The 12105-nt window shown below is 41.8% G+C and overlaps 1 protein-coding gene across 2 annotated transcripts in view; it reads left to right on the forward strand.

Annotated features, from left to right (window-relative positions):
• IREB2 (iron responsive element binding protein 2) overlaps positions 1–12105 on the forward strand; it is a 43176-nt gene that overhangs the window by 19231 nt on the left and 11840 nt on the right. For both annotated transcript variants that reach the window (XM_072628613.1, XM_072628614.1), the window contains exons 10-16: positions 2414–2514; positions 4723–4839; positions 5329–5488; positions 6583–6718; positions 8719–8803; positions 9766–9922; positions 10204–10328. In XM_072628613.1, coding sequence (XP_072484714.1) covers positions 2414–2514; positions 4723–4839; positions 5329–5488; positions 6583–6718; positions 8719–8803; positions 9766–9922; positions 10204–10328 — 881 coding nt within the window. The remainder of the gene's footprint in view (positions 1–2413; positions 2515–4722; positions 4840–5328; positions 5489–6582; positions 6719–8718; positions 8804–9765; positions 9923–10203; positions 10329–12105) is intronic.

The raw sequence follows: 12105 nt of genomic DNA on the forward strand, positions 1-12105 counted from the left end.
CTAGAATAGAGGAGTAGGCAGTGTAGATAGTTTCCTAGAAACACTTGAGGGAGAAAAGACCACTTTGAACTGGGATGATCAGCGAAGGTTTCATTGAGGTGGTGACATCTTAACTGTTTGTTAGAAGGCAGATTTCAACAAGCAGAGATGAGGACAGGATACATTTCAGATGTGGACAACAGCCTCCATCAGTGTGGAGGATTGTGGGAAAAAGCAAGCTGAAGTTGAGAATCTAAATTGACTAGCACTTGAAGTGGCTGGGGGAAGTAATAGGAAATGAGGCTAGAAGGGCCTGTTTCCTAACTTTAGCTCAGCCCTCCCTGCTGCAAGGCATTTTTGTTATTCTGCTCCAGTTACCATCATATACCATATAGTCATTGTTTTGGCCCTAACCTCTGCTCTGGTCTCCAGCCTCACATCTGGACATCTCAAGACTAACCTCCTTACCCTCCCTCTTTCTGAGTTCTCTGTCACTGTCAGGTACCTCATCATCCTCCCCAGTGCTCCAAAGTTGAAATCTGGGTATCGGCGTCATCCTCATCCTCAATTGCACAGTCTCAGCCCTCCTAGCTAGTCTTGGTCTGCACCCCTTCTCTGACATGGCCACACCCTGAGTCAGACTCTTGTTCCCTCATCCCTGCATGGTTGCAATAGCAAGGGTGCTGTTTATAAATGTCCTCATTCAGTTACTGCACAGCATCTTTCCTTCTTTCCTCTGCTGAAGGAAAGACCAACATGTACAAGCTGCCTTCATAGCCTCCCTGCTCCCTCACTCTTCAGTGTGACAGAAGCCCCTACTTCACAAAAACTGCCTTCCCAAAGGTTACTGTCGCACTCTTCATTATCAGATGTTTGCCTTTGCCCAGTGTCCATCATTCTGGGCCTTTGTCAGCATTGGCTGCTGTTAATTCTGTCTTCTTCTGAACGCTGCTCCTTGTAACTTCCTTGTCTGAGGTCTTCAGGTTCTCCTGCCTGTGTGAACCTGCCTCACGTCCCTGTGCCACAATCCTGCTTCTTTTTGCATGTTTCCCTCTCCCATCATCCTCACATACATAAAATATAACTCGTCTTCCCCTATCCAGTCAGTTGTCAAGCCTTGTTGTTTCTGCCCCTAAACTGTCCCCAAATCTGTTTTCTTCTCATCACTTAGAGGGCCACCATCCTAGTTCAGGCCCATAGTGACCTTTTTTAGGCTTTTTTTTTTTTGGAGGGGGGACCTAGTCTGTGTTAAAACAGCAGTAGCAGCTTGGTGTTGTGGTGGGGAGAGTATTGGACCTGGAGTTAAGAAGACCTAAGCTCAGATCTGACTTTAGGCATTTGCTGACTGTGGGACCCTGGCTAAGTCACTTAACCTCTATTTGCCTCTGGTTCCTCAACTATAAAATGAGGATAACAATAATACCTGCTTTGCTGGGTTGTTGTGAAAATCAAATGGGATAATTACTACAAATTAGCTTAGCCCAGTGCCTGGCACTGCACTGGTGCTTAATAAATGCTGGTTCTCCTTCTTTCCCTTAATGGGATAGTTTCTAATCTGTTTTCTACACAGCTACCAAAATCATAAGTACAAATCTGTACTTATCACTCTCCACCTCCAGAATCTTCATTGGTTCCTCATCACTCTAGGACAAAAAGCAGACTCCTCAGCCTGGTCTTAAGGGTCTCTGTAATCTAATTCCAGCCTTGCTCATAATGCCTCTTTCATCGATTCTGTCTTCTCAGCTGAGCTTTTCCTCAGACTTGACATGTCATCATCTTTCTCCTTGTTTTCATGTAGCCAATTTCCATGTCTGAAAAAGGAATCTCCTCTGTGTTTTTCACATTCCTTCTCTTCTTTCAAATCTGTACCTGGGTACCATCTCCATGTAACCTTCTGGGCTCTGCCTCCAGGTCAGTCTTTTCCTCCAGTATTCTTAGAGCACTGAATACGATCTCTTCTTGTTGTTCTCACTGCATCATGTCTGTCTGTAACAGAGTTCAGCTTCTGGAGGGCAGGGACAGTTTGGGCTGGTCTCTGTACCCTGCACATTGCACAGTATGCAGCACATGGTGGACCCTGGATAATAAATGGTGATTGAGGTGAAGCTCCTAGGAGCTGAAGGCATGGCTGAGGCAGAATCCAGGGAAATGAGATGATTGCAAATCTATCAGGGACCAATTGTCTTTGACAAATGAAGTACCGTCTGGTCTGCTCTTTCAGTGATCGGTGTTTCTGACCTGGCAAGCTGATGGAAAGAATATCAGTGTGTTTTTTGACAACACTTGTGAGCATTTTTGTGAAGTACACAATTTTTATCCAGCTTCAGGATTCTGTCAAGAGCTGAGTTGTAAAAAACACAGTGTTGAGGTCTCATTTTAGTCATAAGTAATCTTCCTTCCTGCCTCCTTATGAAAGCTTTTTTTTCCCTATCAGGTTTCAACAAAGACAAGCTTGCGTCAGTGGAAACGTACCTTAAAGCTGTGAAGTTGTTTAGAAGTGACCAGGGTTCTCTGGCGGAGCCCGAGTATTCCCAGGTATGCCTGGGCAGTTGGTGGCTTATATTTGGGGTTCCCAGTACCAAGCACAGGACTTGGCACTGAGAGAGCATTTAGGGAACGTGGCAGTTGTTGCTTGTGGCCTTCTATTTCACATTTCCCCAGTGGCATTAGTGGTGCAGTAGCTTGGAATAGGCATTGTTTTTGTATTAAAAATAAAAACTTGTGATTTCTTTTAGTGTTTAACCCAATTTCATAATTCTTATCAGTTAGTATAAATGACTCTGTTTTATTCTCAAAAGGTAGATTCCCCATGCCAAAATATATGTTAAGAAATAAAAAGTGTCTGTCAACTTTTGTGTCTTATTTCTTGTTTGAGATATGCAAGATTTTTGACAGCATCCAACTTTGTTGCATTTTCCTTTAGGACAAAACAAAAACTAAGGCAGGGGTAGATTTAATTTAACAAAGTCAAATGTGTCATAAATTTGTGATGGTTCTCCTTACGTTGGTCTATTGAGAGCGATCCAGGGGCCTTTGGCCACTGAGTGTTCCTTGGGCCTTCACACCTCAGGATCATAGGCATCTGAAGCTACAAGGGATATGAGAGAGGTCAATCAATCAGATCATCTGGTCTCTTCTGTCTTAAAAATTCTATGAATCCCATTTCTTCTCCCCTGCTAAGTAGTTACGTGGTCCAAATTAGGAAGTAAATAAACAAATCATAGAAGTCCTGCAGAACTTCCGGGGCTGACATACCTCTGATTGTCTTCACATGGGAGAGTGCTAAAACATCTTTGTAGCCAAGATGAAAAAATGTGAAGGGAGTGATAGTCTAGTTAGGTGCACCCATACCAACAGGATACTGACTGATGGATCCATATTAATTGGGAATTCCACAGTCCACTGTTAGTCATGTCAGCTTTTCCCAACAACTGATAGAGGATATGTTTACCATATTTATAGTTAATGCAAAGCTGAATTCATTGGATATTGATCAAGATTAAAAAAAAGTCTTGACAGGCCAAAACTAACATGATGGAAATTTAACATGAATACATGTTATTCATTTGTTGTTACAAAATCAGTTCCATGAGTACAAGATGGGGGAGATGTGGCTTGAATGGTGTAGGAAAAGGTCTCAGGGTTTTCTTGACTACAAGCTATGTTTTAACTATTAGTGTCTATTGTGACTGCTGAAAAAAACTTGCATTTGGAAAATAGTGAATTGCCTTTGTTCTCTGCATTGGACAGACATCTGTTGTATTGAGTTTAGTTCTGGGTACCATATTTTAGTAAGGATGTTGACAGTGCAATGAGTCTGGTAACCAGTCTGTTAAAGGGTGAATACCTTAGGTCTCTTGAGGAACAATTGAAAGAACAGGGGACGTTTAGCTTCAAGAAGAGAAGACTTGGATTGGATGTGACACTTGGCTTCCAGTATCTGAAAGGCTGTCGTGTCAATGAGGAGGTTAGAGTCTGTAGCTCCAGAGGGCTGAACCACTATTAATACTTCCAGCCCCAGCTCCATGGTTTTTATGACTGATCCTGTTACAGGGAAATAGATATTGGCTATTGTGTAAGGAAGAACTTTTTAAAAATGGAGATGTGAACTGAACTATTCTGTCAAGTAGTAAGAGCTTCAAATAGTCAGGGATGCTATGAAGAGATTTTCTCTGTGGAACAGATAATGGCAGTAGACAACTTGATTGATTGTCTGACCTTTCAGATCCCTGATTGCTCTTCAGATACCAGTGATCTGTGGCGGGAAGGAAGGGAGGCTGAGGGGAGAAGGCCCCCAACTAGGTCCAAGAAACAGTGATCAGAGGCCTCTGGATTACTGTCAACATATCAATATAAGGAGAACTATTGCTAATTTGACACATTTGACTTTGGTAAATCCATCCCTGCATTAGTTTTTATTTTATCCCAAAGGAAAATCAACGAAGTCAGACATTCACAGGAATCTTTCATATTGAACCCAAGAGTGCATTTACACAGAAATGAGCAGCTGCTGTTGTGAGGTGTCAGCAGAGGGACACCCGAACTTTGGGGTACTGACTACAGACAGCCCCTCTTCTGTTCTGCTTTTAGCACAGTGTTCAAGCCCAGTAAGAAAGGTAGTTAAAATTGGGCTCTTAGGTTTTAAAAATATGATCATAAGGATAGACTCAGATTGCTAAGATAAATGGTACTCTGCACACTGGAAATGGCACCTGTGAAGACTAAGTTGTTTTCCTCCCCTAGGTCATACAGATTAATCTGAACTCTATAATCCCATCTGTCAGCGGTCCAAAGAGACCCCAGGATCGAGTGGCTGTGAGTGATATGAAAAGTGATTTCCAAGCTTGCCTGAATGAAAAGGTAGATCGTTTCAAGTTGTACTTTCTGTGCTAATTAAATAGTGCTAAACATTGCAAAAAGAGAATATGCTCAGCGTACCAGGGTCTTGTGTCATTGGAATAGAAATAACCAAATACTGCTTGCTTCTTTTTCCAGTAACTCAGCCAAGTACCCAGGCTCGCTGGGGGAGTGGGAGCACTGTTCCTGATGGCTTTTCTAGCCTGATCTCACAGTCTCCTTTTTAAGGCCTTTATGACTGCTCTGAGATTCCCATGGTGGGAGGGTTATATGAGTGTCTTCTGTGCCCTTGGACTGATAACATGGGAGGCAGCTGATTGCTGGGTAACCTTAACAAGCATAACTTGAAAATTGACTCAGTTGTAGGAAGATGCCTACTTCCAGTCATACATGCTTGGTGTTGGTTAAATGGTGAGGAGGCAGTGGGGGAGAAAACTCATGTGTCATAGACAAGAGCAAATGAAACTAATGGACACGTACAATTTTGTGCAGGTTGGATTTAAAGGCTTTCAGATTGCTGTTGAAAAACAAAATGATGTGGTGCCTATTCAGTTTGAAGGAATTGAGTATAAGTTGTCTCACGGGTCTGTTGTCATTGCGGCAGTGATCAGTTGTACCAATAACTGCAATCCGTCCGTCATGCTTGCTGCAGGTATGCCTTGACTTACAGCCAGACGTCATCCCTTCCCCAGCTTCTCTTTGGACATTTACTCGTCACCTCTTGGGATGCAGAAACATCACCACTCATCCCTCTCATGGTGCCTCACGCCCAGAGACTTCCTTAGAGGTTTTGATGGGCTCTTAGATGTCCTTGGACAATTTTTGTTACAGACTTTGGCTTAATTATGCAGAAACAAAGTTCTGGTGATTCTCTACTTGTTTGTTAAATACAGTGACTGTGTAAGTCTCAGGCTTTTTTACTAAATGTGAATAATTTAGTGAACATGTTTGTATTTAATTGAGTGTAAAACTTGAGTTATTATTATTTTTTAATTTTTTAGCTTGTGAATATTATTTTTTAATGTTTTTATATTTTTTATTTTAAATGTTAAATATAAATATATTTTATGTCTATAACATAATATATATTTTGATATTTTTAATGTCTTTGTATATACATTTAAGCAGTAAACAGTGTGGAAGGCAGGGATCTACTTCATTGTGGGTTATTTTTAATGGAAAAGGTTGACCAACTAGAACTGTCAATTTGGCATATTTCAAGGGTTCATGATTTCATTGGTGTGGATTGCTCCCTCTACCAGTACAGCTCTCAGTCTTTCTGTGACTTGGTGATGGACAGTCTTCAACAGGTTGCTGTCATTTTAAAATAAATTACCTTAAAGCCAACTGGCTGATGAGCCTTTCTGAGATCATTCAGGCTGGTTCTTTGGTAGGGAAACAGTTTATCCAAGGCCTTTTAGAGGTTGTGCTCCTTTCCAAGTGTGCTTTTAAGATGTCAGAGTCATTTCCATATCATGATAAGGCATAAGAATAGGATTTTAATGGAGGAGGAAGGTTTGAGTTCATTTTATACATAGTAAAAGATATTGTCATGTCCTCTCCTTCTGCCTCAAAGAGGAAGAGTTGTCTGTCATCCCTTCTCAATGCCACAGATCACTTTATTACACGTTGTGAGTGTTGGGGCAGAGAACTAGGCATTAATGTAGTTTTTAAATAATTTTTTTCATCTTTAGGCTTATTATTATTTGAAAACTGGTGTTCATGTAACGTGTTGACTTTGTGTAGGTCTTTTGGCGAAGAAAGCTGTTGAAGCTGGTCTCCGGGTTAAGCCTTACATCAGGACAAGCTTATCTCCTGGCAGTGGGATGGTTACACATTACCTCAGTTCAAGTGGAGTGTTACCATACCTTAGTAAACTTGGGTAAGTGACAATTTCTAGAGTGTAGAGTAAGTCGAATTTCCCAAAAGGTAGGAAATTGGGAGGTGGAAACCATGGTTCATAGCCCAGCCTTGCCACTCATTAGAGAAAAGCACTTTGCACACTCCCAGAGGGGTTGTTCTTTTTTCTTGTACTCTGATTTGGCCCCATGCCAGTATCTCAATGATGGGTGGGTCTCAATCTCCAGCATGAAGAATGGGTGACCTGCAGCCACTGGGCCAGGCAATGAAGTGCAAAGACAAGTACAAAACAGCCCCTGCCCATAAGGACCTTACACTTTATTGGAAGAGACAACATATACACATTTAAGTAGGGATAGAAAGGATTTCAGGGAGGCAGAAGCAGCTGGAGGATGAGGAAAGGACTCTTGGAGGCTGGTATTGGATATAAGCAGGCAGAGGGAAGGAATCCGTTCTAGGCATCAAGACAGTCTATTCTTAGGCATGTGCACTGCCAGGGATAGGAATGCCAAAAAGGCCTGTAGGGCTGAGTCATAGAGTTCTCGAGCTGGAGAGTAAAGGTGACTTAGCCCAGGCTTCAGTGCAGCACGAAGGGGTTTGTATTGGATCCTAGACATGATAGGGTACAAGTCGAGTAGACTGAGAAGTAGGAATATTGCTTTATCATTTATATGGAGCGTGGGTCAGAAAGGTGTAAGCCTTGAGACGCAGAGATCAGTTAGGAAGTCATTTCCTCGAGTAGGTGAGGCATGATTAGGGCCTGTACTGGAGTAGTGTCCATATGAATAGAGAGGAGACAGAAAGGAGTTAGGTTGTGCTGGTCAACTTGGCAAATGGTTGGATAGTGAGGAAGAACCATGAGCAAGGAAGGATGACTCAGAGATTGTGAATCTGGGTGTCTAGAAAGATGACAGTGCCCCCAGGGGGAAAAGTGATGGTTTGGGAGAAAAGTGAATGAGTTTTGTATGAGAGATGATGAGTTTGAGATGCCCATGAGGCATTTACTCAGAAAGGTTTAGAAAGTAGCTGATGATATGAGACTGGAAGTCAGGGGAGAGACATTAGACAGACCTATAAATTGATTGGTCTGAGATTTTCACCTTCATAAAGATGATCATTAAACCCTGGAGAGATAATAGGAGCAGCTAAAGAAGAGAGAAGAGGACCTGAGGCAGAACTTCAGGGGGCACCCACATGATTGGTGGAGATGGGATATGTGTAATGATCCAGCCCAGAAGATTGAGGAGTGGTCAGATAGAGAGGAGGAGAAGCAAGATAGGCTTGGGTCAAAACCCAGCAAGGAGAAAGAATCTAAGAAGACAAAGAGTGGTCAGCAGTATCACATGCTGCCCAGGTGTCAAGAAAGAGGAGGCCTGAAGAAAAGGCCTTGAGATTTGGCACTTTGGGGATAACTGGTGACTTTGCCAAGACCAATCCCAGTTGAGTCGTGAGATTGGAAGCCAGATCACCAGGGCAGAAAAAGGAATGAGAGGAGACATTGAGAGTGAGAGCTTTATAGAGGGTGAACAGATGATAGCTAAGGACACAATGGAGTTGGGTGAAGACTTTCTAAGGGACACTTGGGCATGTTTGTCAATAGCTGACAGTAAGCCAGTCATGAAAGAGAAAATAGAAATGGGGGCAGGATGGTGGGATGGGATAGTTTGGAGGATGGTGTGCCTGAAGAGCCAGAGGGTCATGGAAAATAGGGGTCCAAGCAGATCAGTTGCCCTTGTCAGGGAAAGGAATCCCCCTTCCTTGGCAGCTGCGGTAAATGCTGTGGGCTTCTGTGGCCCTTGAATGCCCTTCCTGAGTCCTAACACTGTTTTAAAGTTAAGTGGTGCTTGTATGCAAATTTCATTAAGTGAAATTACTAATGAAACCTGGGTCTAATGTGTGCCAAATTAACGACTTCGTTTAACTTGTTTTAACAAATGATCACAATGAAAAAAGAGCACATCTGTTCTTACCCAGTAAAATAAGTTCTATAATAACTTTTCCTTTCCTTTTTTTAAAATGTAGATTTGAAATAGTTGGTTATGGATGTTCAACCTGTGTTGGAAATACAGCTCCCCTGCCAGAAACTGTTCTGAATGCAATAAAAGAGGTAATGTTTATAGATTAACAATGACAAGTTAGGGAGATGCACCCAGAATTTTCTTAGCCATTTTCTAGTTATTAAACCAGTAATTAACTTGATAATCTTGAAAGAATTTTGCAATGTACTCTGAGTCATGTACTATTCTCCTAGAAACGAAATGAAGTAGAGGCAGTGAGAGCAGATGCCTTTTGCTGGGAGGGAAAGGATGATAGTTGTTTGGTCCAATCTCTAGCTGGAGAGAAATGCCCTCACAAGTGACTATCCGAACAATGCTTGGAGATACCTTTCCATGATGGAATCATGATTGCAGAGCCAGTCTCCTTGCTGAGTACTGGCTTTGGCTTGAAGGCCTCTCAAAGAACTAAGTGGACAGCAGCCCTCATTCTTGGAAAGGTTTGCTTGCATCAAGCCTCAACCCATTCTGTACCTCTACTTGGTGTTCTGTTTCTGCCCTCAAGGACAAGCACCATTATTTTAATTCCTCTTTTGGCATAATAGCCCTTCAAATCATTGAAAACAGTGATGAGATCGTGTCATCCCTGCTCCCAGGTCTTGTTTTCTTCTAGTTCAATATTCCCAGACCTGTTAAGAGGCTTGCACCTGTCCTGGCCTCCACCCCAACTGCTCCTTGTTCCATAGGAGAAGCACTGGGTGTTCTCTTTCTGGTCTCTGATTCTCTCCTTTGCCTGGGTTTGGGAGAAAGCCTAGGTCTGCTTCAAGTCTTGCCACTGTACTGGGCTAGCTCCAGCAAGTGCCTTCTCTCTTCCTGAATCTTCCAGCTGTCACACAAAGGGATGAGTTGGGTGGTGGTTCTGAGAGGCTGCCATTTTCTTATCACATTCCTTTTTAAGCAGTAGTTCTATGGTAATTGCTAGTAGGGCCTGTTTGGTTCTCTGGTTCCTTCTTGCTTTTGCTTATATCCAGTTTGTTTCGTCTCTTGACATGAAGTGTTTTTCCCTTTTTTTTAGGGTGACTTAGTTGCCTGCGGGGTGTTATCTGGCAACAAGAATTTTGAAGGTCGTCTTTGTGATTGTGTCCGTGCCAACTACCTTGCCTCGCCGCCTCTAGTAGTAGCTTATGCCATTGCGGGAACAGTGAATATAGATTTCCAGACAGAACCTTTAGGTGATTCGATTTCTTAATATACAGTGTTTCTGAAAGTGGTGTTTTTTCTCTGAAATGGAATAATTTTTATTAGAGTAAAAGCTGGTTAGTACCCTTATTTTCTTTCTATTCTTATATGTCAGCTAACATGGATACTCTAATACATACATTCTGTTGCTTAACCTGAACAATCTATAGGTCAGTTATTTATTTGGGTAATGATTATTATCTTTGAAAAACAGTAAGCATTTTATCATTCTTTGCTTACATTGAACACTTTTTTAAAAAATCTTTTAAAATAGGTACTGATCCTCAAGGGAGAAACATCTACCTACGTGATATTTGGCCTAATCGAGAGGAGCTTCATAAAGTAGAGGAAGAACATGTCATATTCTCTATGTTTAAAGAATTAAAAGAAAAAATGGCGGTAAGGATCTCTCTTAAATAGTGGAATGTAAGTGCACTATTCTTCTGTCATGTGCCTGGATTTCTGAATTGTGTCACAAGGCATTTTATTTAGAAAATGACAGTCTGGAATGGAATGTTTTTGGTGTCAAATCTGACATGAGTCCAATTCTGTCATGACTCCTTTTAAAATAATTAAAGACTCTTGAAGAAGGTAGTCTGATCACCTTTCGTTAATGAAAAGAATTGCCATTATTTTCATGTTGAAGAAGACTGATACAGTCTTCTCAATTTAAAGAAAGTGACATAGCCCTTCATGAGGAGAGACTCATGAAGCTGGGCATGGGGCACAAAGTATCCCAGTGTTAGGTCTGTTCCTAACATTTTTAACTTCAAAGAAAGAGAACAGTGCTCAGGGGGCACATAGAATGACATGGAGCAAGCAGGAGGGAGGAGTGAAATCATCTGGTTAGGTTAGAGTAATTTCATCTGGTCTGTGCAAGGTAACAGGGACCAGCATTAGGAGGGGTTTGCAGACTTAGATCTATTTCCAAATAAAAGTTAAAGAATTAAACATTCAAAAATACTGCAAAGCATCAAGTGAGTTAAAATTGGAACTGTTAGTGTGGAAAGGTTTTAAAATTCCAGTTTTTATATAGAATGTTTTTTTTTTACATTTAAAAAATATTTATTTTACAAAGTGCAGTATAAATGTGAGAGTACAGTATAATAAAAAGAACATTGCTTTTGTAATTTGAAGACCTGAGTTGGAATCCCAGTTAAACTCTTGGCTAGTTGTTTGCCCTTGGACCCCCTCTGGGCCCCAGTTTCCTTATCTATAAAATGGGAGGTTTTGACTAGACTCCTTTCTATTCTAAATCATGTAACCCTAAATTATTATTACATTGGTCCCCATGGCAGGAATTTCCCTAAATTCCAGAAATGAGCCATATAATTCCCAATCTGAGTGGAATCACTGGAAAGGACACAAGGATGGGGATGGGAGAGACTGCCCACAGGGAAGAAGAGAAAGGGAGTGCTTCCTTCCCAGAAAATCTCCCTCTTCTCCCCTGTTCTGGAAAGAATGATGGGGCATAAGCCTCTGCCAGAGGAGGTCTTTGGGCCAGCTTGGGGATATAAGTCTGCTCATCACCCTGAGCGCCCCCCCTCTTGGGCTCCTGACCCAGGACCTCTGTGTTTTCATGATTAGCTCCCCCCTTTTTTTAAAAAAAATATATAATTTATTTATTTTTCAGTTCTTAACTTTCACTTCCACAAGAATTTGAATTCAAAATTTTCTCCGCACCCCCACCCCAGGACAGCATGCACCCCGTTCACCCCTTCCTCCAGTCTGTCCTCCCTTCTATTACTCACCCTTCTTCCATCCCCCTTCCTCTCTGTTTTCCTGTAGGGCAAAATAGATTTCCATACTCCATTGCCTGTATAGCTTAATTTCCAGTTGCATGCTAAAACAATTTTTAACATTCACTCTTGAAGCTTTAAGTTCCATATTCTCTCCCTCCCTCCCCACCCACCCTCCTCATTGAGAAAACAAGCAATTCAGCATAGGTCATACATGTGTAACAATGCAAAGCACTTCCATAATAGTTATGTTGTAAAAGACTAACCACATTTCCCTCAGTCCTATCCTGCCCTTCATTTATTCCATTCTCTCCCTTGACCTGTCCTCCCACAATAGTGTTTGCTTCCCTCTCCTGTCCCCTTCCCCCTTGCCTTCCTGCAGGGTAAAATAGATCTCCATATCCTATTGATTGTATTATTCCCTCCTTAAGCCAAAT

The sequence above is a fragment of the Notamacropus eugenii genome, chromosome 1 (genome assembly GCF_028372415.1).
Source record: "Notamacropus eugenii isolate mMacEug1 chromosome 1, mMacEug1.pri_v2, whole genome shotgun sequence".
In the NCBI taxonomy this organism is placed as follows: domain Eukaryota; kingdom Metazoa; phylum Chordata; class Mammalia; order Diprotodontia; family Macropodidae; genus Notamacropus; species Notamacropus eugenii.